The sequence below is a fragment of the Dermacentor andersoni genome, chromosome 4, assembly GCF_023375885.2.
Source record: "Dermacentor andersoni chromosome 4, qqDerAnde1_hic_scaffold, whole genome shotgun sequence".
Lineage (NCBI taxonomy): Eukaryota > Metazoa > Arthropoda > Arachnida > Ixodida > Ixodidae > Dermacentor > Dermacentor andersoni.
In genome coordinates, this window is record NC_092817.1 from 9592541 (window position 1) to 9618333 (window position 25793).

The 25793-nt window shown below is 48.5% G+C and overlaps 1 protein-coding gene across 2 annotated transcripts in view; it reads left to right on the forward strand.

The window, feature by feature from the left end:
• Window positions 1-7900: 7900 nt before the first annotated feature.
• Window positions 7901-25793, forward strand: part of LOC140217302 (glutamate receptor 1-like) — a 49579-nt gene continuing 31686 nt past the window's right edge. For both annotated transcript variants that reach the window (XM_072287739.1, XM_072287740.1), the window contains exons 1-4: window positions 7901-8407; window positions 12183-12344; window positions 12550-12861; window positions 22716-22975. In XM_072287739.1, coding sequence (XP_072143840.1) covers window positions 8293-8407; window positions 12183-12344; window positions 12550-12861; window positions 22716-22975 — 849 coding nt within the window. In that variant the 5' untranslated portion in view covers window positions 7901-8292. The remainder of the gene's footprint in view (window positions 8408-12182; window positions 12345-12549; window positions 12862-22715; window positions 22976-25793) is intronic.

The following is a 25793-nucleotide window of genomic DNA, read 5'->3' on the forward strand; positions in this document are numbered from 1 at the left end:
AAAAATATAAGAAAAGTTTACTTCGGTAACGCAAAATGTCTTTTTCTTTGTGCTGACCACTATTTTTCAGTTTAGTGTAGCCGTATTACTTCTGTATTGTGGAACTTCCATTTTTCAGCTGCCCCGTTACAGTACACCCAGCAGGTTCCTCCTATGAGTAGCCGTATCTCGGTCCCGTAACCGCAACTCCGGCTCCTCTCGAACTCATCGATGAAGGTGCACTGGTCTTCCTGGCCGATCAATGAGATGGCCATTGCCAAAGTAACATGGGGGAGTAAGCACTCGGATGCCCGTAAGAGTAAGCACTGGGATGCCTGGATGCCCACGGAAAGATGCAATCTTTCAGTATCGAATGATGTATTCGTGACATTTATGCGTGGACATCACTACACCAGTTGCATAGACGTAACACTGTGCTCTAATGACCTTGTTACCGATGCTGGGTGGACAACAGGCGCAGAGACACGTGGAAGCGATCACATCCCAATTCTTATATCCCGTCCGCGATTAAAAAGTACTGCGAAACGAAGATACGTGGATATAACAAACTGGCAGCTCTTTCGTCAACAGTTGTCCATTCGAGTGGATTATGAAGCTGACCTAGAGAAGCCCAATCAGTGATACACGAAACAATGAAAATGTGTACGAAACATGTGCTCATTACTGACGAGTAGACATCAGTTGGTGGAGAATGTCAACATTTCAGAGCTGCAAGAAGAAGAGCAGAAAAAGCTTATCGCCGCAGTGGAACTATAGACGCGTATAGAAATTTGCAGCAAATCCACTCAGTCATGTGGATACGACTACAAAAATTAAGGAAAGAAAGATGTGAATTTTTCGACGCGCTGCCTCCCCTGACACCAGTTCGACGAGTATGGTTTACTATTAGTGCATTAAGCGGCCTCATAGCTGATGAAATATTTGTCCTGGTCCGGGACTCGAACCCCGGACCACCGCCTTTCCGGGGCAGTCGCTCTACCGTCCGAGTTAACCTGGCGCTTAGCAGATGGCAGGGCAAAGTCGAACTTGTCAACAACTCGAAGCAACTGAAACAACGAAACAACTGCGAGGCTTTTCTTTCGAGGAACCCGTATGGGTTTACTTTGTAGCAATTGCTACGATGGGGTGGACGTCTCATTTTCCCTTTATTAAATACTTCTCTCCACCTTGCCGGTATCCGCAGAAATGTTTCGTTAAGCTCTTGCCTTCGCTTCAAGTTGTTGACAAGTTCGACTTCGCCCTGTCATCTGCTAGCCGCCGCGTTGGCTCAGATGGTAGAGCGGCTGCCCCGGTAAGGCGGTGGTCCCGGCTTCGAGTCCCGGACCAGGACGATTTTTTCTTCACCTGCGAGGCTTTTCTTTCGAGGAATCCGTATTGGGTTCCTTTGTAGCAACTTCTACGAGGGGATGGACGTCTCATTTTCCCTTTATTAATTAACTTCTCTCCACCTTCCGTGTATCCGCAGAACTGTTTCGTCAATTGCTCAATGACTTGTGGAAAAAGGAGTCTGTCCCTGACTCTTGAAAAATGGCACGTGTGATACCCATACTGAAGCCTGGCAAAAGCCCTCTTTCTGTTGAGTATTTTCAGCATGTGAGTCGGACGTGCTGTTTATGCAAGGTCATGGAGAGAATGATTGATGCTAGACTACAATGGTGGTGTGAGCAAACAGAAGCACTTCCCAAATAGATGACATGGTTTCTAAGGCGGCGAGGCGCCATGGATGCGATTTTGGATATCGTTACCTATGTTGAACATGAATGAGCTAGGGGAACGAGCTAGGAGAAAACGATCCTTCGACACAATCAGCTATGCTCATTTATTGTGCGGCCTGCTAGAACTGGGAGTCTCTTGAAGGATGCTACAGCGGATATACAACTTCATGAATGGCAGATGACTATTTACAAGTGAAGAACAAGTTCCTCTTATGATCTTATTTTTAATTCCGTTTCTTTTTAATTATGTGATGGCGGATTTACCATGGAGATTTCCACCGGCATTACACTACTCTATATATGCAGACGGTGATTGTATTTAGGCCTCTGGTTCAAGTACCAGCCTTGTTCAATCAACTTTGCAGGAAGGCCTAAATAATGTGGACAAGTTCATAAAGGAAAGAGGAATGGAACTGTCTTACAGTAAGACGGCTGTACTGCCTTTCACCAGAGGAGATCTAAAGAATGTTCAGCTGCGTCTTGATGGACAAGCTTTACACATAGTGAAATAACGCAAATTTCCGGGGGTTGTACTAGACAGATAATTTTCTTGGAATTCTCACATTAAAGCCCTCGAAGAACAACTAAACTCCATAATTAATGTTCTTCGCTGTGTAGCAGGCACAACACGGGGAGGTTAGATTTCATCCATACTAAAAGTACATAATGCACTTATAAAGCAAAAGACAGCATATTATTAACCTGTTATGCATGGAATCTCCCGTCCATATGAAGAGAGACCTCAAGGACTGATAGATAGACGCCTTATAGTATGCTTAGGCGTTCCTCGAGCAACCTCAAGTTCCTTAGTAATTGCAGAAACACTCCATCCTCCATATCCTATTATGAGGACGGTTGAAATCTGTCGAGACCACTTTCGCATTTCTGTGCAGCACAAAAGTCACCCATTAGCAATTTCACTCATTGAGAGAGACAGGGCGATCATCAATTCGGTGATTCAGGTGCACAAAAATCTACTACTACATCACGAATTTCGGTTCTCAGATATCTGCTACTCTTCATGGCGACTCGTTGCTCCAAAAATCTAATTTTGGTTGAAGGAATTATTCGCAAGCGAGATGTGTTTATGCTAGCAGCACAACAACTAGCGTTATACCAGATATACTTTCGATACCATGGCTATATTCAAGCGTATACAGATGGTTCTTGCCAAACAAATTCTCCTACAGTGGTCTTTGTCATTCCAGAATGGAACCAAACACAGACGTCAACAACAACAAGAGAGCTTTTTGCAATATTGTCTTTGTTATTATACATAATCTCAGTGTTAAAAGGGGAACCATGCGTCATGCCTTGTGACTCGCCAGCAGCTTTGTCTTTATTTCATGCTGACATCAAGAACTCGCAAAACATGGCGTTAGTTCACGACACACTAAAGGACCTCAGAAAAGCGAGTGAAGGGAATCGCACAATAATATTCCAATGGATACCTGGACACTGCAATATCCATGGGAATGTTGCAGGTGATAAGGCAGCTGGACAAGCGCATTTTAATAACGCCGCACATGGTCTCCCTTTAACGCAAGACGAATTCCGGCACATACTAAGACAGATCTCAGCTCGTTGTTGCAAAGCGACACGGTTTTATCAAAACTCGAAATCTTCAGATTTATTTCACATGGACCCATCGCTTCAATTTAAAATACCGTCCACATTAGATACAACCGGAACCTCTTAAACGCTCATTCACCGTCTGCCGCTCGGTACCGCGTACACAAAACGCTTTATGCATAAAATTTCAAGAGTTGATGGTGTGGAATGCACTTGTGGCCACGCGAATGAGGATGTAGAACATCTTCTGGTAGAATGTCCGCGACACGACACACTCAGACAACGCTTATCACCTGATTTAGTGGCATTAGACCGCAGGCCCGTCAGCCTCAGGCAAATCTTAGGTGATTGGCCAACATACTCTTTGCAAACGCTAGCCGTACTGGCCCTTCGAAAAATTCTAGAAGCGAGCAATATTCTCGGAGACTATTGAGTAGAGTGTTTAAATGTGATAAGTTCATTGTATGGTTTCTTTTTTTTTATACGAATATAGCCAGTTTAATGCCTGGGTTCACGTACTTTCATTTTAATATAATCCGTGCTTATGCACCCTGATTTTAATATAGTTATGTTAGGAAGAGTTGCGCGTATAAAAGTACGAATGCAGGAAAGAAACGACGTAGACGGAAAGAGCGCAAGCTATCAGCTGGTTTTATTCGTTTCAAAGCTGCTTATATAGGCAGTGTTCACGCGAGACAAAAAAAGGAAGGGGGGAGGGGAGATGGCAAATCAAGCCTGCCTCATGTCAACAAAAGCTGCGCAGAAAATCGTTTCCCTCATAATATAAAGTGACAGAAGTGTCACCTACGCAGTCACCGCCATTTTCCTTGATGTGAAAAGCTTCTAAAAGCTCACGCGCTATGTTGTTCTTGCTTCTGCGTAGAATACTAATGTTGTTCAACTGTGGTCTACATTATTTACATGCAATGCAATGAGCGGGCAAGTGTGCTCCTTCTGTTTTCCGAACTGACAATGCATGCTCCGCTGCGCGTTGATAGTTTGCGCTCTTTGCGTCTACCACGTTTCTTTCCTGTGTTCGTTCATCCTTATAAGTGCGACTCTCCCTAACATAGCCATGCAACAACTCGCCCCGCAAGAAGTTTTAAACTAGTCTAGTTATGCAACGGGACTTTTTTGTTTACTTTAGTGCACCAATGTGACTGGACTTTGTGTTGCTGTATTTCTGAGTTGACTTTCAGTTTTAGTTAGTCATTAGTGTACTTATGTGATTGGACTTTGTCTTATTATGATTTTATTATTGTTTTATTATGATATATTCTTTCTTTAAATCTCTATGTAAAAAGGAGTAGCCGGCACCAATTCACGGCGATATCTCCAAGGTAGCATATAAAAAGAAAGTGTGATGAGCAAATTTGTCTGTGATTCGGAAAGCATGCTATTTAGACATCTGAAGAATAGTATGAGCCTACCACGTCTGAGTTTCCCTGGTTACCTATACCGCGGCATACTAAGCAGGCAGTATGGGCCGAGGCGAGTGCGTGAGCGTGCTGAACTGGGCTAGTTGGCACACATGTTGAAAGGGATCGAACAGTCCAGAATTTGTGACGAAGTGTATAGACAAAACACATAGCGCTGACTGACCTCGTGGTTAGTCATGGCTGTGCCTGTCGTCTACACTTCGTACCGTGTTCTGCGTTGCATGCTCGATCCTCTGCACCATCTAAAAGCCTTTCAGTTGCGTTGTTCGGGTCGCTGCCTCCATTCCCATCTGTAGCTATACCGTGAACAGGCTTCTTTGGCTCTTTAGCCTTTGTCGTGCTGGTTGGTGGTAGTCAGTAATCCACGGCCGATACGAAGACACCGATGCAAAAGCCGCGCGCGCAGCCGAGTTTCGGGGCGCGTTTATCGAGGCGCGTTCGTCGCCGAACGCCCTCTGTCGGGGCTCTTTGAGGCTCGCGGCCCGTCGCGCGGGAGAGGAGGATGGCGGTGCACGCCGGGCGCCGTTGGAGGCAGCAGGCACATTACGAATCGGCCACTGATGCTTCTACTACGGATGTGCCAGTTAATGGCTCTCTATGTCTATAGAGATTTATGCAATCGAACAACAAATGATGTCCTCGCTGCAACTGGACGTATGCCTTCAAGCGCACCATTCTTTATATATAGCGAATTGCTAACTAGAAGCATTCGGCTATTCGTTTGCATTGAAATGGGCGGTGTTTAGCAGACCTTACACCACTGGGCGCGAGGTTTGCTAAATCTGTTCTTCAACATAAGAACAGCTTTATAGGATGCGTCATTTTGTAGATATTACACTCAATGTTTTTACCCTAGTGGTTGTGCGTCTAGACGTGATCAGGCTCATCGTGCTCTACTTGCTTTTCTACATGCAGTTAACGAACTTAGCTTCACGTTTGTAGCGTCGATACTATTTCTTCTATGTACCATTCTTTAGTTGCGTGACCTTCAGTCAGCGGCCCTACTGTGTGTTATCTGTGCTGTGTGTTCCACTTTATTCTTTTAGATTTGTCGATCCTGTTGCTCTTCCTTTCCTCTTTCCTGCCCTCCTTCCTATCTTCCATTTCTGTGTTGCTGTCACCTCCCTTCTGAAGAGTAGGCAGGCGTTGGGCCCCTTCTGGTGGCAGTTGCCACCCTGCTCCTCATTTTCCTTTGCTGTTAAATGTATATATGAGCTGAAAACAAAAATAAATTAATAAATAATACACCGTTGACGCGCAGACGATGTGACATATTTTTAAACCAAGCTTCGGAATTTCTGCATTGATATCCGAGCACTGTAGTTACCTCAGTAATCTCTGTGGATGCTCGATGAGAGACGACACAGAGATAATAAATAATTAACCTGCGCTGGTTCTTCCTTGTTTGGCAGGGAGCTTCTGTGCTGCAGCTTCCGCCAGAGTGAGCGGCGTGGGTCGGTGAATTGTGTGTCATCTCCATTATTTTACATACGGAAAAGTTTACCGCGTTGTAAGTTGCTCTTCCTCAAAGGTATATAGCATAAAAAAAAAAGAAAACCAATTATCACTGGCACTGCTGGAAGAGTGTAGCATACTACGTTTAAATGGTGCTAAAATGATTCAAAATATTTTGATAGTCTCGCCTCAAGCCGAAGCGATGCATACCCGTTGACTCAGAAAATCCGTTTGTGCGAAACACTCTGGGGTCGAATACACGAAGGTTTTCGTTCGTAAGAACATTTTTTCATTCACTGGCAGTCTTCGCTAATGGCGTGTCCAGCGTCAGGGTTGGCGCGAATTTACTCTTACGAACAATTATAGCGCAATAGGTTTTTGTGAATAGTGGCCTCGCTGCTTGGTACGACAGCCGGATTCTTCTCGTAGACATGGCAGCGTCGTTGTCTTTGGTTGTTCTTGCTCTCGCTTTTTACTTTGGTGTCGCCAAATGTCTACGCAATGGGAAACACGGGAAGGTGAAATGATCGAATAATTAAAATAAGGTGAAAATGATGGAATAAGCTGCGTTTTGAAGATGAGGAAAAGGACGTAAAGACCATTGTAGCTTGAAGGCTTGCTACAAAAGCGACCACCTTGCATAAATTGTCGTTCGCTTCTGAATATAGGTTGAGAAAACAAGTAGGGAAATGGTTGGTTTATCTCTTGGCAACAGAGACTGACCCCGAAGCGGGGTTTCGTCGTAGTGGTGGCGACATAGGTACACAGGAAGTGAAATTAGGGCAAATTTGTACGCGTGCTTTAGTAACAAATGACGGAATAAAGCTTGTCCTGTCGCTTTATGTTCTGTCGTCGTCTTCCTTGTGTCAGTAAGACTATAGGTGCATCGTGCAATACGCCGTATTAACGTCGCACATTGCATGCAGTGACACAGATTTGAAAGCGACCAGATGACAGTTGCCATTCGATTAAACACACCTGCCCGTCTAACGTAGAGGCGACGTGAGCAAACGAGGAAAGCGGAGGAAGACAGACGCGTTGCGTACTTAATAAGAACAGTAGCTCCAGCATTGCCGCAACAAGAAAGCTCGACCCGTATTTACAATATGCCTTGCGCTAGAATTGTACGCATCGAATCCTGATGCTGTATATATTTTATTTTATTTTTCCTTAGGGATGCTGCCAATCTAATCAGAGCTTACAGCGGGGAGTAAACAAAATTTGTGCTTATATATGTTGCTTATGCGTAACGAAACATATTAATGTACAGTGGTAGACGGCCGAACAATAGTAAACAGTATTTAAGAAGAAAAAAAAAACACTTTTAGCTTAGACCCTGTTGTAAGTCTTACAAGCTATGCTATAAGCAAAGGTTTCACGCGAACACAACGCACATTAGAAATAATCACTCCATGCACGCAAGCAACATGTGACAGTACGCTTCAGACAGCTGCCGTTGCTGGCCGGCACCACTCGTGCGAAGCTCAGGTTTGTGTTTATTCATCACGCATTACCCACGTGACAAAGCATATCCTTTTGTGCCACAGTCCGTTCCCATGACGACGCGAGTCGGGGCCAGCTGTTCTGTGCGCAACACCGGGAAAAGGAGAAAAAACACGACACGAACGCGGACGCGTGCGAGCGGCTCCGTGCGCCGTCACGGCGGCTGCCTATCAGGGCGCTGCGCTCGGTGGCACCGAAGCCTCGCGCGGCGCCCTCCGCGCAGCACGCGAACGTCCGCCCTAGTTTTGTCAGGCTCTCTGCAGAGGGCGACAGGTGCGCGCTGCCCGGGCCTCTGACGTCATTAAGGCCCGAAGAGCAAGCGAGGAACGCCAGGGAAAGAGAGGGACGCAGCATCCGGATCCCAGGGAGAGAGGGGAAGCCAAAACACTGCTCCCGAACGGGTCCCAGAAATGGAGGTCGCATCTTCCGCCTCGCAGCATCGCGGTCGGCGGAGCGAGGCCGCGCTCGGCACATCCGTGGCTGGGAACGACGCAGTGCAGTCCAAACCGCGCCGCCGCGACTCTGTCTGCGAGTAGCCTCGCGGCTCACGACGACGTAGTTGGCTGGGCTCGTCAGCTGTGCGGGATCGTTCGGGATAGAGTGTAACGATGAGGACGACGGCCGCCACCGCAGTGGGCACCGAGCGGGGTCTCGGCCGAGCGTGGCTCCTCTCGATTGCATGGCTCGTCCTTTGGCAAGGCGTCTGCCAAGCCGTCAGAATTGGTGAGTGGTGCCCTCTCACTCTCCCGTCACTGGGCTCAAGCCACAACAGAGTTGTGCTGCTTTTAGTGCGGCAACATCAGCCGCGTCGTTCAACCGAGCGTGTACTGCTGCAAACAGGGTGGTGTTATTAAACTACACTTGGCTCTCACCAGCGCAGATTGACGCGAGTATTAGGCAAGCGAATTTGGAGAAGTATTTTTTCACCTATGTTACACTTCATAACAATCAATGAACTTCAGTGGCCGCGGAGCGAGGTTACCTTGCAAGGATGTCGTCGTTTGCTACTGACTGCTTCATCGAAACTGCTCACAATCTCCATGGGCAGCTGTTTACACTTGTAACAAAAATTAAATGCAAAGAATTTCTCTGCAGTCAGTCATATAAACTCATAGCCTAACAAGAAAAGCTCTCATATTCTTTTTTTAGCTGAAGTCGCGCAATTTCATTGACAGTCAATAGCTCATCGTATATTTCAAGTAAAAACGTTGCAGTACATTTGCATATGAGCCGGGCGTTTCAGCCGCGTTGCTATTCCTCTTTGAGTACAGTGGCAGCATATCATGCTAACAAAGGCAGCTGTCCACGAGTGCGATTGGTCTTCTAGCCGTTGCTTTCGTCTTCGAGGGAAGGAAATCCAGCATGGTTGTGCCTGTAAAGAACTTCAAGCTGGCATTCCAGGTGTGAAGCAATCTGCAAATATGCGAAAGAAAAGCAGCGCAGTAAGAAGAACGCGCCGCTACCTTGAGGAGTGCTTCTCGAACTTTGGGCAACGAATTGCATAGAGGAAAGCGATATTTAAGCTACCGGTAGTGAAAAAAAAAGGTTTATGAGAGGACGAAGAATCTAAGCCTTGGCAGCATTGCTTTTGAGCACTGATAATGGAATCAAGTTATTCGATATCGTTCAATGTAGCTGTTAGCTTCTGTCGCAACTGTAGCAGTTTTCTGACGACAACCACGCCTGTGGTCCCTAGGTTATGCTGTCACATGAGGGCGTCTATGCTAACTGTTACGAGGATACTACTAGCTAACAATCGCAAAGGAATGTTTAGAACAAGTCGCCGCACTAATGTTTAGCACAATATCAAGTGCGCAATGATGGTCGGCACATGCTATTGATGATCAACTTCGCATCTACGGCTGTTGCTGAAATTTGCTATCTTAGCACACCATGTAGAATGCGAAATGTGTTATACAGCCGTATGTTGCACGTGTTGGTAAGCCTAATTGGGAAAAATTTAGTGAGAGCAGACCAGTAAAAGAGGGCGCGCACCGTTGCATCTACGTCTCTTTCATGTTCGCTCGCAGTAAAATGCTTTCCGCATTGTTCATACACAAGAAGAACAAGAAAGAGCGCCGTGGAGATCAAATAAGTACGTTAGACGTACTTGACAAGCATTCTTTAAGCGCGGATGCACCGGTTTAGTAGCGCCTTTTGAGAGAAGAGGGGCACGAGAGATAGACAGAAAGAATCGCAGGAGGCAGATATCCTAATTTGTGCTCGCAGTTCTCACCGCCTTGCACTTTCGGCATAGCGGTAAGAATTGTTTGTAGTGAACAGGCTCAGTGAGAATCCAGTCCGCTTTCTGGGTGCATATCTAGACTGTTCTCTCCGTTCGTCTTCTCTATTAAAGACATAGGAGCAATGCAAAAAAGAGCTGCAGTATAACTTTCGCTATTCACTGCGCCACTCGAGGAATTCGTATACCTGCAACGAGATGGAATAAGTTATATTACTGGCACCTCCAAGAGTAGCGTGGTGCTTAGTTGTATGTTTGCGAAAATTTCGCAGTATGTTAAACTTTATGGCAGAATTCCGAAGGAAGCAAAGCGGTTTTGAAAAATGTTATCCACTTCTATTTCCGCATTTCTTACTTCTTGCCGATGGCTGTTGATTCATTTGTTGCAGCTAAATTCGCCTAAAAGAAACTCGTAATTTTTCTTACTTCAGCTTACGTTGTGTATCTTGGTCATAGCTCCTCGTTAGCCTCTAGCTGCGGCGGGATCGTCGTTTTCTCGCTGGCTTCTCGTGGATTTATACTACAGTCCCAAAGGATGTGATGCGCGGTGGCTCTCTCCTTAGCGCACAGTCTACACATGTCACTCGCGTACACGCTCGGACACACGTGCTTAGCTAGCACCGGGGTAAGCAGGGACCCCGTCTGTAATTGCCTGTATAACACCGCCTCCTTCCGGGTAAGCCCCGGGTGAGGTGGCGGCATAGTCTGTCTGTTAAGTCTGTACCACTTCACTATTTCGTTGAAGGTGGTCATCTTGTCCTTGGCACTGCACCGCGACCAACACTCCGAGTCGGCCGTGCTTGCAGCTGCGCGGTTGGCTAGTCCTCGCGCGGCCGAGTTGGCCGTCTCGTTGTGGTTCGTGTTCCCGCGTTCCGACACGTCACTGCCCATGTGGGCCGGAAACCACTTGATCACCACAGCGCTTTTGCGTCCGATGTCTTCGGCCTTGCGCAGTATGCGCGCAGCCTCACTACATACCCTACCCTTGGCGTAGTTCTTCACTGCCGTTCTAGAGTCACACAACACTGTAGTGCACAACACCAAGATACACAACTCAAGGCCGTCCAGCAGGTCTCGGCAGCTCTAGAGAGGCAGTGACCTCGCGAAACCGAGGAGAAGGGGGCAGCACCCCGAGGAAGGGGGCGGTGGCCCTCTCGGATCCGCGGAAGTAGCGAGGAACCAAGACCTCGAGGAGCACAATGCACGAGACTGACGTAGTGGCCGCGTCGCGGTAAAAGCTTGTCCTCCCTGCGTGGAGGGAGCCTAACCGATTCTGCAGGCATTTTCACTAAAGTTGTTCTCTCTCTCTCTCTCTCTCTCTCTCAGCTTACGTTGTGTGAGCGCAGGTTTGTTTGCGGCGGTTGCTGTTAATCGTGCCCACGCGTCACCCACGCACTGCCTCTCACAATATCCCGATTAGCGAGGTAGTCGCGCCACTTCGCTCCGTTTGCAACATGCCACACGAGAAAGATTGTCAGCGCCAGCCAATATAGCGCGAAATGAAAACGCGTATAAATCTGCGCTGGAATTTCGCATTAGGGACTATATAATCGACGGTGAATCTTTTCATTTCATTTGCGTAAAAGAATTGAATAATAATGAGTTTTTTCTTCAGTAATTTCTATGAAATAACGTTAATAAATCCTAAGATAACGATATGTAGGTGGAGAAACGCGGCATTAAATTTTCAGGACACGCCTAGAGCATTTCGGCATAGTTTCAGCGGCGTCTCAAGGCATTAAAAGTTCAGAAACAGCGACCATTTGGATCGCGGCTCTTTGTCGGTGACATGGAAATACTACGCCTCTACATTCCAGCTGTAGCTTGTCTATACTTGCAGAGTTTGCCGGAGCTAAGAGAGGCGCACCTGGAGTAGTGCCTTCTCTGGTTTTATAAGAACCTCAATTAGAACAACTAGGAAAACATCGCTAAGAATGGCGTGAAAGTGGCTTGTCTTCAGAACCACCTACGCTGTGAGTAGGCGTTCTATTTTATAACTATAAACAGCACCGCCTTTTGTTTTCCGAAGACCGAGGTGACCTTGCAAGACGTGTAGACAATATCATAGAGTTTGGTGAGACCAAACAAAGGTTGCCTGCAGCAAAGCGTGCAGTATTACTCGCTAAAGGGTTGCCTGTGTGGCTTCCGGAGAAGTTTGTTCTGGCTCTCGCTGATTTTGAGTTGTGTAGCCGCATTCAGAACACTTGCCGAATAACTTGCAAGGTCCAATACGTGGCTTCTTTGTGCCCTCCGCAGGCGTGCTGCTTGAGCCCAAGCATAGAGACGCATGGCGCGAATTCGAGTGGGCCATGAGCAGCTTCAACACGAGCCAGACTGCCAAGCGCCTGGGCATCGAGTTCAGCACGTACGCGGCTACAGTCGACCACGGCGACGACCTCTTCACAGTGACACACGAACGTGAGCGCATTTGCGGGCTCGGCGTTGTCCGTTTCTGTATCATTTTCCTATCATGCCGCCTCATTTTCTCTGTCACCTTCATGCCGCCCGACTATTCCCCGGCCAGTCTGAGTCCCACGCTAGCGTTTCAACGCAAAGTGGATTACTTGGGCCATTGTCTATACGTGATGCGAAGCCGGCCTCTTCTTTTCCTCCTGCTCCCCAGTGTGCCGACAGCTAACTGCTGGAGTGACGACTGTGCTGATCCCGACGTCGGGGCTTTCGGACGCAGCAGTGCGTTCGCTCTTCGCCACCACGAACGTGCCACGCGTCGCACCCGGCGAAAGCTGCGCCCCCGAAAACGACGCGGCGGCCAACGAGACGGCGCGCGACGACGAGGCCTCCTCGCCGCGGGGGCAGCCCGAGCCGGCCGCGCCTCTCGGGGTCAGCATGATGCCCGACCTGTCGGCAGCCGTGCTTGACCTTGCCCGCGCGTGGAACTTCCGCTCGGCCGTCTTCTTATACGACTCAGACCATGGTAAAGGGTAGACAACTTCCAACATTTTTTAGCGTAACAATAGTGTTCCTGTTTAATGGATCCACCTTTGTCGCTTTGGGAAGAAAAAGATCATTGATTTGCTTATCCAGGTTTAGCCCACAGGCCACATCAACGTTAAAGGGGCAGCACATGCACAAAACGACAGCAGTTTGTTTTCGCACGTTCACAACTGCGCACAGTCTCTTCAAACAGTGCTAGCTCACGTGCAGAACGCTACAGGGTGGAAAAAGCGTTGTGTGTACCGTAATATTATTACGCTCCTTTGCCGAGACTAACTTTTAATGTCCGAATGTTACGCTCATCAGCAGTCATCGTGCTTTTGCCTTATTTCGTTTCAGTCCACAGCTGATGGGGTGTAAGACTAGATATCTTAGTAACATGTTGGCCAACACAAAAAGTAATATTGCAGCGTTTCTATTGAACATTGCCAAGTAAATCCATCTTATCACCCATACAATTATATACTACATGTCGGCGGACAATTCGCGTGTCGTGGCTAAACTGAAGAAATTAGCGTGCACTTTTTCAGTGTATATGCTAGCTTCGCATATCTTTTTTTTTTTTTTTACGAACTCTGCCAGCGCAAGGAAAACAAGGACAAAGAAAGGCACACATACACACATACAGGTGCTACTTCCAACATGTTATCTTTGATCCCGACGCTGCTTTTATACACCACCTAATCTGAGCATATCAGGTGGCAGAACTCCAAGGCATTGCGAGTAAACAACTCTACACAATCGAGGCTGGCATGCTCAGACATGCAAATTATTTGATTGTCAGCGCGATGGACGGCATGCTTACGCGTATTTCACGCATATTTTCTGTTTCTTACGCTTTGATAATCTCTCTTGCAAGCTGATTCATATTTCTGCCAAGAATTCTGCAAGTGTCAGACAACGGAACACAGCCACAACTCTTACAATGCACTGCAAGAAAGCCACCGACCACGTTGTTGACATAACCGGGCTCGCGCAATCGGTCATCAAGGCGACGGCCGGTTTTCTCAACATAGGTGCAACCACATGTCTACGGTAGGCAATAAATTACATATTCAGCACAATCTACAATTTTTTTTTGTGGTTCTTTCCGCAACCAAAATTTCTGCGCGTACGTTTCGAGGCATTAAATTTCTTTACATATACTTTCTACATGTAATTTTCGAATGGTGGTTGCGTCTAGAGGCACTTACTTAAAATGAAGTATCAAAATGCCAACAATAATAAGAACAATTATGTTAAGCATTATCATCATCATCAGCCTGGTTACGCCCACTGCAGGGCAAAGGCCTCTCCCATACTTCTCCAACTGCCCCGGTCATGTACTAATTGTGGCCATGTCGTCCCTACAAACTTCTTAATCTCATCCGCCCACCTAATTTTCTGCCGCCCCCTGCTACGCTTCCCTTCCCTTGGAATCCTTAACCCCTAATGACCATCGGTTATCTTCCCTCCTCATTACATGGCCTGCCCACACCCATTTCTTTTTCTTGATTTCAACTAAGATGTCATTAACTCGTGTTTGTTCTCTCACCCAATCTGCTCTTTTCTTATCCCTTAACGTTACACTCATCATTCTTCTTTCCATAGCTCGTTGCGTTGTCCTCAATTTAAGTACAACCCTTTTCGTAAGCCTCCAGGTTTCTGCCCCGTAGGTGAGTAATGGTAAGAGAGAGAGAGAATGAAACCTTTATTTTAAGCAGTGACTTGGCAGTCGAGGTGGGAGGGTCCCTTATTCCAGGAACCCTCTGGCTTGGATCGCCCTCCGGGCCCGGGCGACTAGTTCGCGCTGGTCGACCAGGTCAGGCTTGGAGATCGCAGCCTCCCACGTTTCAGCGAGGAAGTTTTGGTCTGCGTCTGCTGGGGCTACTAGTGGTGCCGCTGTGGTGGTTTCTCGGGTTCTCTTGCATTGCAGTAGGAGGTGTGCCAGGCTGTCTGGCACGTTGCAGTGTGGACAGGTGTAGCTGTATAGCGTCGGGTGGAAATGATGCAGTAAGCTTCCATGGGTGAAGGTATTGCTCTGGAGTCGCCTGTAGTCAGTGCCTTCGTTTCTCGTTAGTTGTGGATGTGGTGGAGGGTATACCCTGCGTCCAAGGCGATAGTGCTGCAGTAGTGCTTGATAAGTTAGCGGTATTGTTTCTGTTTCCTCCGCTGATTTGGGTGGGTGGGACATGCCTAGATTCTCATGCGGGGAGGCCCGGTTGACGCTTGCGCGGGCCGCGGCGTGTGCCGCTTCATTCCCCTCGAGTCCCTCATGTCCCGGAACCCACATGATGCAGGTGTAGGGGGGAGGAGTGTCGCCACGTTTCAGTATGTTGATCGCTTTTATAGAGATCCTGCCCTTCATGTAGTTACGTGCTGCTGCTTGAGAGTCGGTGAAGACCACTATGGCATGCTCACTTGTGTGGGTGGCGAGTGCTATAGCGGCCTCCTCAGCTGTGTCGGCGCGTTTGGCGAGAATGGTCGCCAACGCCAGTGTCGTACCCTTGTGGTCTGTGACGCTGATGGCGAAGGCATTTCGGCCCGGATACTTGGCTGCGTCCACGTAGCGCGCCTGCGGGTCGTTACGGTGCTTGCGTCTGATGGCATTTACCCTGGCGAGCCGTCTGCCTCGATGGTGTTCTGGATGCATGTTTCGAGGTATCTGAAGAACTTGTAGACATTCCCGGAGCTTCGGCGTGATCTTTTCCTTGCATTCGTCATCGTGTTCTGGGTTGGTTACGTAACCTGTGCGTCGGAGGACTGCTCGGCCTGTGGTTGTTAGCTTGAGTCTCTCGATCTGGTTGATGAGGTGCGCTTCCGCAAGTTCTTCCCAGGAGTTGTGAACTCCCATGCGAAGCAATCGGTCAGTGGAGGCGGTTGTCGGTAGTCCTAGGGCGAGCTTCGTGGCCTTTCGTATGAGAAGGTTTAGCTTTTGTTTCTCGGCTGTCTTCAGGTTGAGGTAAGGAGTTCCGTATGTAATGCGGCTGTAAAGGAGGGCTTGTACCATTTGCAAAGTTTCGTGCTCTTTGAGGCCATTGCGGCGATTGGCCACCCGTCGTATCAGATGAGTAAGCTGTGCCACGGTGTTGTGTAGCCTAGGGAGTGTGGCGGAGCCGGACCCGTCCTTGTGTATATGGACTCCGAGAATTCGAAGTGAGTCGACCTTCGGTATCGGGACTCCCTGAAGAAGGACTTGTGGGTCCGGTGCGTCGTGGCTTGGGGGCCGGCCCCGGGTGCGTGCCCCGAGTACTAACAGCTCGGATTTCTCCGGGGCACAGTGGAGGCCGCAGGTGTTGAGGTATCGTTCGATGATGTTGACCGCCTCCTGAAGACGGGTCTCCTGTTCCCCCGTGCTCGTGCCTCTCGTCCACAGTGTGATATCATCTGCATATAGAGCATGGAATATCCCTGGGACGGTGTCTAGGAGGCGGGGAAGTTTGAGGAGGGCCACGTTGAAGAGGAGTGGCGAGACTACCGAACCTTGTGGCGTACCCCTGTTAGGTAGGTGAAATGCCTTGCTCCGGAGGTTGGCAATCCCCACCGTGGCCGTACGGTTGGTGAGGAAAGCGCTCATGTAGGCGTATGTTTTGGCACCGCAGCCGATATCTTCTAGGTTACGGAGAATGGCTTCATGGCTCACGTTATCAAAGGCGCCCTTTACGTCTAGAGCTAGAATGGAAGACTTGCTGTGTTTGCTCAAATGGTCAAGAATATCTTCCTTTAGCTGGAAGAGGACGTCCTGCGTGGAAAGCATCTGGCGGAAGCCGAACATGGTGTCCGGATAGCGATCGTTTTCCTCGAGATATGTGGTGAGCCTCTCGTTGACCATGTGTTCAAGCAGTTTCCCGGCGCAGGATGTAAGTGAGATGGGGCGGAGATTTGCGATGGAGATGGGTTTGTTTGGCTTGGGTACCATGGTTACCTCCGAGTGTTTCCAGGCTGTTGGTAGGTCGCCCTTTATCCAGCAGTCGTTATAGTACCGAAGGAGAGCCGTCAGCGCCCGAGGGGGTAGCTGTCGAAGGTGCTTGTTGGTGACTCTGTCTTTGCCCGGGCTCGTATTGCGTGTTAGCCTAGAAAGAGCCGCCTGTAACTCTGCCTGTGTGAAAGGCCGATCTAGCTCTTCGTTCGGCGCTCCTTGGTACTCCCTGGGGGTGGAAAGGTTGGTGGCAGTTGTTTGTGGGTTAGCTGAGCCGTATAGCTTCGTCTGAAGTTCTTGGAGGAGCTGATCCTCTGTGCCGCCATAGTTGTGGATTAGTCGGTGAATCGTATGTCTTTGTTGGGTTTTGGTGTGGGTGTCGTCGACCAGGGCTCGAAGTATATGCCAAGTCTTCTTTGTGCTGAGGGTCCCTTGAAGTTGGTCGCAGAAGGATCGCCAGTTCTGACTCGCTAGCTGTTCAGCGTACTCCTGTGCCTGCATGCTTAACAGGGCGATTCGGCGCTGGAGCTTGCGGTTGAGCTTTTGGCGTCGCCAACGTTTGAGGAGCGATCGCCGAGCCTCCCATAAGTGCAGCAGGTGATTATCGACCGCCGGATTGTCCTCGTCTAGTTGAATCGTCCTGGTGTGGCCGTCAGCCGCCCCTACGATACCGTTCAGCCAGGCTTCAATGTTTTTGATGTCCGAATCGTTGTCAAGCTCATTCCTATACGCGTTCCAGTCGGTGAGTCGTGCCTTTCCTGTCTTGGGCGCGCGGTGGGATTGTTCAACCTCGATTTGAATTATGTGGTGATCGCTCCCTAGCGTGTCCGGAAGTCGGGTCCACGTGGCCTTTCGCACGTCTCGAGTGAACGTGAGATCAGGATTGGTGTCCCTCGACACGCTGTTGCCCACTCGGGTGGGTTGGAGCAGGTCATTCCATAACGTAAGACCGTGCTGCTGTGCGGCATCGTGAACCCGTGCCCCTTTCTTGGTGGTATTGGGGTAGCCCCAGGCGGCGTGTGGGGCGTTAAAGTCCCCTACCACAACAAGCCGGTTGCCATTAACGTTCTTGCGAAGGTCCCGGACGAAGTGGTCGTAGTGGAGTAGCTGCTCCCGCGGCGGGCTGTAAAGGTTGACCAGGTATAGGCTCTGTTGATTCTTGCGAGTCGGCAACACCTCCACTATGGTGTGTTCAATTTCAGTGTCTTCAATTTCGTGAGGCTGTGCGGTTAGTGTCTTCTTGACAAGAATTGCGGTGCGGGCAGTGTGTGCCATAGTGTTGTAGCCGGGAAGCTTTATTTTCTTGGTGTTGGTTTCCTGTAGCGCAATTATGTCCGGACTGTTTGCTTTGAGATATTCTTGAAGGTTGGCCGAGCGGGGTCTATATGATCTGCAATTCCAGTGCCAAATGCGGAGGGTGGGAAGTGGCTCAGTATGTCTACGTTTGGGAGCCGCCATGTTGGTGGTTGTCCTCCACCTGGAGTAGGTGGTTTGGTGTTGTCGAGCTAGAATCCTCCGCGGATTCCACTCGTGCTGTCTTTCGTCCTTTGCGCTTGGTTCCTAACTGCTCCGCCAGATGTTCATGAGTCACGAAATTCTTGTAAGCATATGTCATGAAGTTGTGTTGTTGTGCCATGAAGCCATCCAGTTTGGCGTCGAGTGTGGTGACCGTACGGGTTAGTGGCTCTACCTTTTCCATGATTTTAGTTACCACTGTCTGTATGGTTCTGTCTGCTGATGCGAGAAGTTTTGTAGTGAGGGTTTCCTCGAAGACTTGAAGGCGTCGTTCAACAAGGTCAAGAATCTTCGCTTCATGTGCTTGCAGCCGTTCGTCTACCCGCTTCATTATTCTAGCTTCTACCTGTTTTAGTATGCTTTCTTCTACTCTCATCGCTACTTTTTCCTCGAGTTCTGGCGTGTTGCACTCGGCTACCGGTTGTTGTATCGTCCTCCGTAGATCCTGTACTTTATGTTCAAGAGTCCGTATCGTCGCTGTCTCGCCCGAAGTGCTCGGGTTGCGTGAGGAATTCGAGGCGCTGCTTCCGTTCGCCGCGGCGACGTAAGTGATTCGCCTAACGGAGCGAGACCGTGACCGAGACCGTGACCGAGAGCGGGATGTAGAGCCCGATCTTAGGATAGAGCGAGAGCGTCTCCGGCCAGGTTTTTGTCGAGGCGAGGGCCCCCGTGAGCTGTCCGAGGTGGTAACCAGCGCGGGGAAGTCTTCGGAGCTCGAGCTCCAGTGATTCTCTCGGGCGCGAGCGTTGTCAAGCTGCTGTCTTCTTACTTGGTAGGGAGGCGGGTTATTACGGAGCTTCTTCTTACATTCCTTGCCTGCCGTTTCGTGGTCTCCGCCGCAAATCTTGCACTTCGGGTGACAATCATGTTCTTCCGTGACTCCATCGCGCCCGCATGTGTAGCAGAAGTTGGCTCTCGGCTGAGGACAGATATCCTGTCGGTGTCCGATGGCGCCGCAGGTTCTGCAGTATTGGACGGATTTTCGGTAGGGCTTGCATCTGTAGTCACCGCTCTGGTACGTTACGTAATAAGGGACGTGCTGTCCGTCGAAGGTGATAACCGCGGCTGTTGAAGATCCTAGCATTCGCGCGCCGAGAACCGTGTATCTTGAGTCCACTCGAAGGCCGGCAGCAATCTCCGCGGGACTTGTACCCGGTTCGAGGCCGTATATAACTCCGCGGCACACATCGTCTGGGTGTCGAATGTGGGGATTTACTTGATAGACGGTTCCGCCGAGTTGTATGGTGTTGATGTGCTGCAATTTAGAAGCTCGTTCCGTACTTGCCGTGCTCGCGATGATCACGTTCTCCAGTTTCTGCACTTGTACACGGACGTTATCGTGAAAGTCTTGCTGGACCAAACCGCTGGATCTTCCGATGGCATGTGTCACTGCGATGAGTGTGTGCTTCGAGAGGTCCAGTCCTGCTTGAGGGCGGAAGACGATTTTGAAGTCATCAGTAGGGAAGGGTCGCATCCTCAGCATGCGTTGACGCTGCGGCAGAGCTTGTGCTTGAGGTTTGGGGTCTGGTTTCAGGACTTCTATGGCTCTTTCCTCGGCAGATTTATTGTCTTCTTTTGCTGATCTGCCTTTGCGACAAACTTGTAGCCACTCGATGTGGGCTTTACCCGTCGTTTTGCCGCTGTTCGCGTCATATGTCCACTGTGGTGTGGTGTCGGAGTTAGCCGCGGTCACCTCCATTCGCGCCGTTGTCGGCTCTTGTAAAGCGTTCGCCATCTGTTTCCAGAAAAGCGGGCGCGCTTCGCCTCAGATGCTGGTTCTGCGTGATTCACTTTTACTGCGAGAGCGCCGTGCTCGTGCACCGCGGGCCTGCAGGCGCGAGCCGCTGGTCTGCCGCTCGTGCCACGGGTGCCCCGGCGTTAGGGTTATCTTGGAGCGCACGGTCACAGAATGTTCAGGGTTCGATTATTCGAGTAAGAGTCTACTCACTGCGTCGTGGCTGGTGTCAAACGATGCCTTGCAACTTCAGGAATCCGAGGTTACCAAATTCGCTGTTTCCAAGCAATGTTCCACACAAAATAGCGAGAAAAGCAGGAGCCCATGTGAGGTACGACTGTGCTCCTCGGCCCCCTGGCGGTCTTTTCGAGTAATGGTAAGACACAGCTGTTATACACTTTTCTCTTGAGGGATAATGGCAATCTGCTGTTCATGATCTGAGAATGTCTGCCAAATGCGCCCCAACCCATTATTATTCTTCTGATTATTTCAGTCTCATGATCCGGATCCGCGGTCACTACCTGCCCTAAGTAGATGTATTCCCTTACCACTTCCAGTGCATCGCTACCTATCGTGAACTGCTGTTCTCTTCCGAGACTGTTAAACATTACTTTAGTTTTCTGCAGATTAATTTTTAGACCCACTCTTCTGCTTCGCCTCTCCAGGTGAGTGAGTGCCTGACTTGGTCAGTGCCTCTCCGGTCTGTATAGTTTACCCAGCATTATACTATAATATAATTGAGTCACATATGTTTTTATGTAAGCAGAAAACAAAACCAAACAAGTTGTTTGTGGAGGCTGTGAAGCAGGAAGAAGGGATCATTTTTTTAGATACAAATATAATTGGCCAATCACCGTCGTGGGTATCACGCACGCACGCACGCACGCACGCACGCACGCACGCACGCACGCACGCACGCACGCACGCACGCACGCACTCACGCACGCACGCACGCACGCACGCACGCACGCACACACACACACACACACACACACACACACACACACACACACACACACACACACACACACACACACACACACACACACACACACACACACACACACACACACACACACACACACTCGGCTGCGCCGTGCCCTCGGCTAGCGCAGTGTTTTCACTCGTGTTGAAACATAAAAAGTAATAAGCTTTTCTATTGCCAGGACCGGTTAACGGCAGTTATTCATATATAAACGGAAATATTACGCGACAGGAGCAATCGCCGTATTTTCACACAATTATGTCGTGCCCTTGCGTAATGTTCCTATAAAAGCGCCGTGTTTGGGCAAATGTGTGCGTCGTACATATTGGAGTAGTAATGTATTCCTTTACCTAGGCCTAATAATTCACCTTTGTTGCCCCAGCATAGGGTAAAAAATAATTAGCTTTTGTGTCTCCTATAGCTAGTATTCCGAATGGGAAGGGAACGTGCCGCTGTCACACACATTACCAGCATGGGAATCGACCTACCAAGTTGTGTCCTACTGCAACACTTCTAGTCATTGTCATTGTTGCTAGTACATGACGCTTCGACGACAGAAAGCGGAGCGAATTGGTAGGCATTTATAGTTGCTATTGTTGTCCGTCTCATACGACGTACAGATATCTTAATTTCTTGTGATAGGGGGGGGGGGGGGGGTGTTAGCTGGACATTATCGAGCATTTATTTCTGGCTATGGTGTGAAAAATAGGTGCATTCACGCCAGTATCAGCGAAGAGAAAAAAAAGGGCACTTGGTTTGTGCCAACCGAATGCCAATGGGACCCGCCGTGGTTGCTCAGTGGCTATGGTGTTAGGCTGCTGAGCACGAGGTCGCGGGATCGAATCCCGGCCTCGGCGGCCGCATTTCGATGGGGGCGAAATGCGAAAACACCCGTATACTTAGATTTAGGTGCACGTTAAAGAACCCCAGGTGGTCGAAATTTTCGGAGTCCCCCACTACGGCGTGCCTCATAATCAGAAAGTGGTTTTGGCACGTAAAACCCCATAATTTAATTTTTTTAATGCCAATGGGAGCACAGCGAACACATACCAACGTCTTTGTTTTTGCAGTATTCTCCACAAAAATGATTTTACATTACCGTTCGGACCATGCGGAGGTGCCTTCTACCACGGCACTGGCTGTGTTAGGTAACATATTAGAGACCTCAAGAAAACTGCGAACCGTTAAAATGCATCGGCTATTATTCGCACACATTGTATCTTTTAAATCAATCTGTTTGTCTTTTTCTCTACGAGGCACTGCAGTGCACTGTGCACTGCAGTGCACCGAGGTTATTTAACTGCAGAGAAAGAAGCTTTAGTGGTTGCTTTGGCTCTAGGCAAATGCCGTATCTATTTGACAAGATTAAAATCAGAATTTTCACGGACAATCAGTCAGACGTAGAACAGTCAAAGTGGACGGGTTGAGTGATGTCTGGTCGAAAGCACGCGTTTATTTCCGTATTCCGCGTGCTGTTTTACCGGTAGTGGCATAGCGAGTGTCGATGCTTCGTCATGGCCCCTTGATCTCAAGCGTACGCCGACTTCATCAAAGCTTGTGTGGCCGCTGTATGGTATATAGCCTTGGTTAAAAATAAATAATCCGGGCCGGTCTGTATAGTTTACCCGGGTGGTAAGCATTCTCTCCGCAAGTGTCGCGAGTTCGCGCAGCACAGCACAAGCGTTCTGTGCCGAACCGCAGCGCTGGCCACTCTGGGACGGCTGCTGCAGCCGCCGGAAGGCCGCCAGCGGCTCGGCATCACGCGGGCGTTGCGAGTGTCACGTGACGGAGGCTCGGAGGCTGCGCACGCCATCCTATCCGGCATGGAGCGCGCCAACCCGCACGCTCGTAAGTTGGTCGTGCTCGACTGTGACCACCAGCTCGCCAAGGACATCGTCATCCGGCACGTGAGAGACATCTACATGGGCCGGAGGAACTATCACTACGTGCTCGCGAGGCCCGTGAGTGCAACCACCTCTGCTCGTGGCGTTTTCCTTAAAGGTCTTTTCAGCTACGCTGGAAAATTTCATGAAACCAGCGCACACCGTGTCTGTCTGGAACATACACATTACACCAAGTCGAAAATACGACTGTACGCTAATCAGCCTTCGGCCAAGCCCTTTTGGCCTTCGTCAACCTTCGTCAATGTCGTGGTGAGATTTGCATTCACTTCAGGAGCCCGAATGTAATAATTACACCTGAGCCAGAGACAATGATGCCGTCAATGTAGAAAGACGTCTGCAGTCATTACGGCCTATTAAGACACAATATAGAACCAACTCATGTTTACATGATAATACTTCAGTATCTACTAAAGTGCATTTCGAAAAACACATGTCGTTATTCAACTACAATGAGCAATGCCAAACTAGAGCTCAATATTTTTGTTGTCACTGTTTATTATCTCCTAATTGTAAGAAAATTTCAGGCAGAACTTATTGTGAAATTAAATGTGTTCAAATATCAAAGCTGTGAAATAGGGTGGCCAAAATATTATTGCGATAGCACTAATATGGACAATTCAAGCGAACTTTTGCCGTCGTCGTAGCTGTCGGCGTCGCCGTGAGGTTCCGTATGTATTTAGGTATATGTATGTTATATGCCATATCTTGTGGCATATGCAGATTATATTGCCACACCATTTTATCTCTAATGTTGCTCATACCAGGTTTTACATCCTTGACCAAATTATTCCTCAGATTTTGAGAATGTTAGCCCGCAAAGAAATCTCATGAAACAAAACACTGACAGCGCATGCCTTTTATCTTAAATATTCTTAGGCCTAAGTACTAAAAGTGCGTAACAGCAACATAGCTCAAACTTGAAAATTATGGAATTTTATTGGCGCGGCTGTGCACTGCCTACGGGATGGGCAAAGGAAAGAGGTTTGAAACATACCCGACACGCAAAGAAGGTGGTAAAGCCGCCAAGAAAGACGTTGGCTTTAATAAATAAACATCAATGAAACTGTCCGATGGCAGTATTCAGACAGAGGACCCCTAGCACAAGACCTCGTTTTTACTTAGTCAGCTTACGTTGACCAATTCATACTGCCACTACAGCCACTGAGTCTTAACACTTCGTGCCATATTCTAGGATACTGCTGTCACATTCATTACTTCGCCTTTATGGCGGAACTATATGATATTAAAAAAATGACTCTGAATTTTAAATCCAATGCAAAACATTTTCTTTATAAATGGGGTTAAAAAAGCGATCAGGCTGTATGTTAAAAATAAGAGCTTCTAAGATAATTAAAACTAAATAAGAGGCAAGATCCACGTGTTCAAACTTTTTTTCTGTATGATGTCACATTTGGTTTTTGAGTTTCTCTCTCGGCACCTTAAGGAAGGTCTGTTCTTTTGGCACCGTGTGACGTAATGCCGAATAAACTGACTGAATGTATGAATAAAAACAAGGTTGTAAGCAAACTACATTTCCTTTATTTTGAAGGCTTTCCTTGGTGCATAAACCGCGTGAAACAACTTATAGATAAATGTGGGATCTGTTCTCTGCAATGAAGCACTTTATTTAAGCTGCGTGAGGTCAGGGATGAGAAAAGCTGCTTTGAAATCGTATCATGATGACGATACACATGCAAGATACCGAGGTGAAAAGTATATGAGCCACATATAAAAATACTAACCTATTAATTGTATCCGATGCGACAGTTGCCATTTGTATCTTGAAGAGCCACTAAACGGAAATATTAAATCGAGCTAGATTGAAAGGTTAGGCTCGTGTAATAACTAATTCTTCAACCGTAGCGAGAATTGAGTTTTTGTAAGCCAGAAAATGACGAAAATGAAAAATTGGTGTGGCGCCCCCTGGTAAAATATATGGTACCTTCCCTGTGACGTCAGTACTGGCTGATTCACAGAGCGCGCCATATAAGCAGACTCTGTGCAAAAATATATAGAGAGTGTGCCATATAACCCATTTCATCGATGGCGGCTCCCTTTATGACAACAGCGACGTCTATCGTCTGGCACATTAAGCTGCCATGCTGGTACGTGGGATCACACTGAAGGGTGCAGAGTTAACGGGCTGTTGACGACGAGCTGCAAAGTTTCACGTTTTTCTGAGAGATCTCAACAAGTTCTTGCGAGTGGGAAACTTCTTAACGCGTCGTTACTAAGCTTTGAGCTTCGATATAACCGCAATACCAAACGGCGACGGTCACAGAGGCACTGCCCGAACTCTGGCCGTGGGCGAAATGGGAGGCGAGTCAAGTGTGAACATTGTCAAAGTACGTAACATACGTGCAACGTGTTATTGTTGTATGTGTATCCATGAACTCCATTAAGGTATCACTCAGGTGACAACAATAAGAGGCGTCTCCGTGTGCCATGCGGTATGCCGTACTAACGTGCATTCCAAACCAGCTAATTAGCGAAGCTACGAGGAAACAACTTTCAGTAGTTTTCATGCGCCTAAGATTTCCCCAATACGGCTTTCTAAGTGCTGGTTTCTTGGCCCTTGGGCAATGAGCTTCGCGAATTAAAGAACTTAAAGATAACACGATCGGGAGGGTGGTTAACACGAAATACTCGATAAAACGGCCTGGTAACAATGGCCCCGAACATGCAACGATCAAACAGGCGCACGCCACGCGTTGAATGAATACACGCACGCTTAGGTCTCGAGCGGTGCCTGCGCAAAGGCCGACTCCGAAAGAGCCGAAAAAACGAACTCATTTCTTCAAAAGCAACTTTATTCTCTGAAGTCGTACAGCGCACGATGCGTCGGCTTGCCGGTGAGATGCGGAAGCAGTGGAGA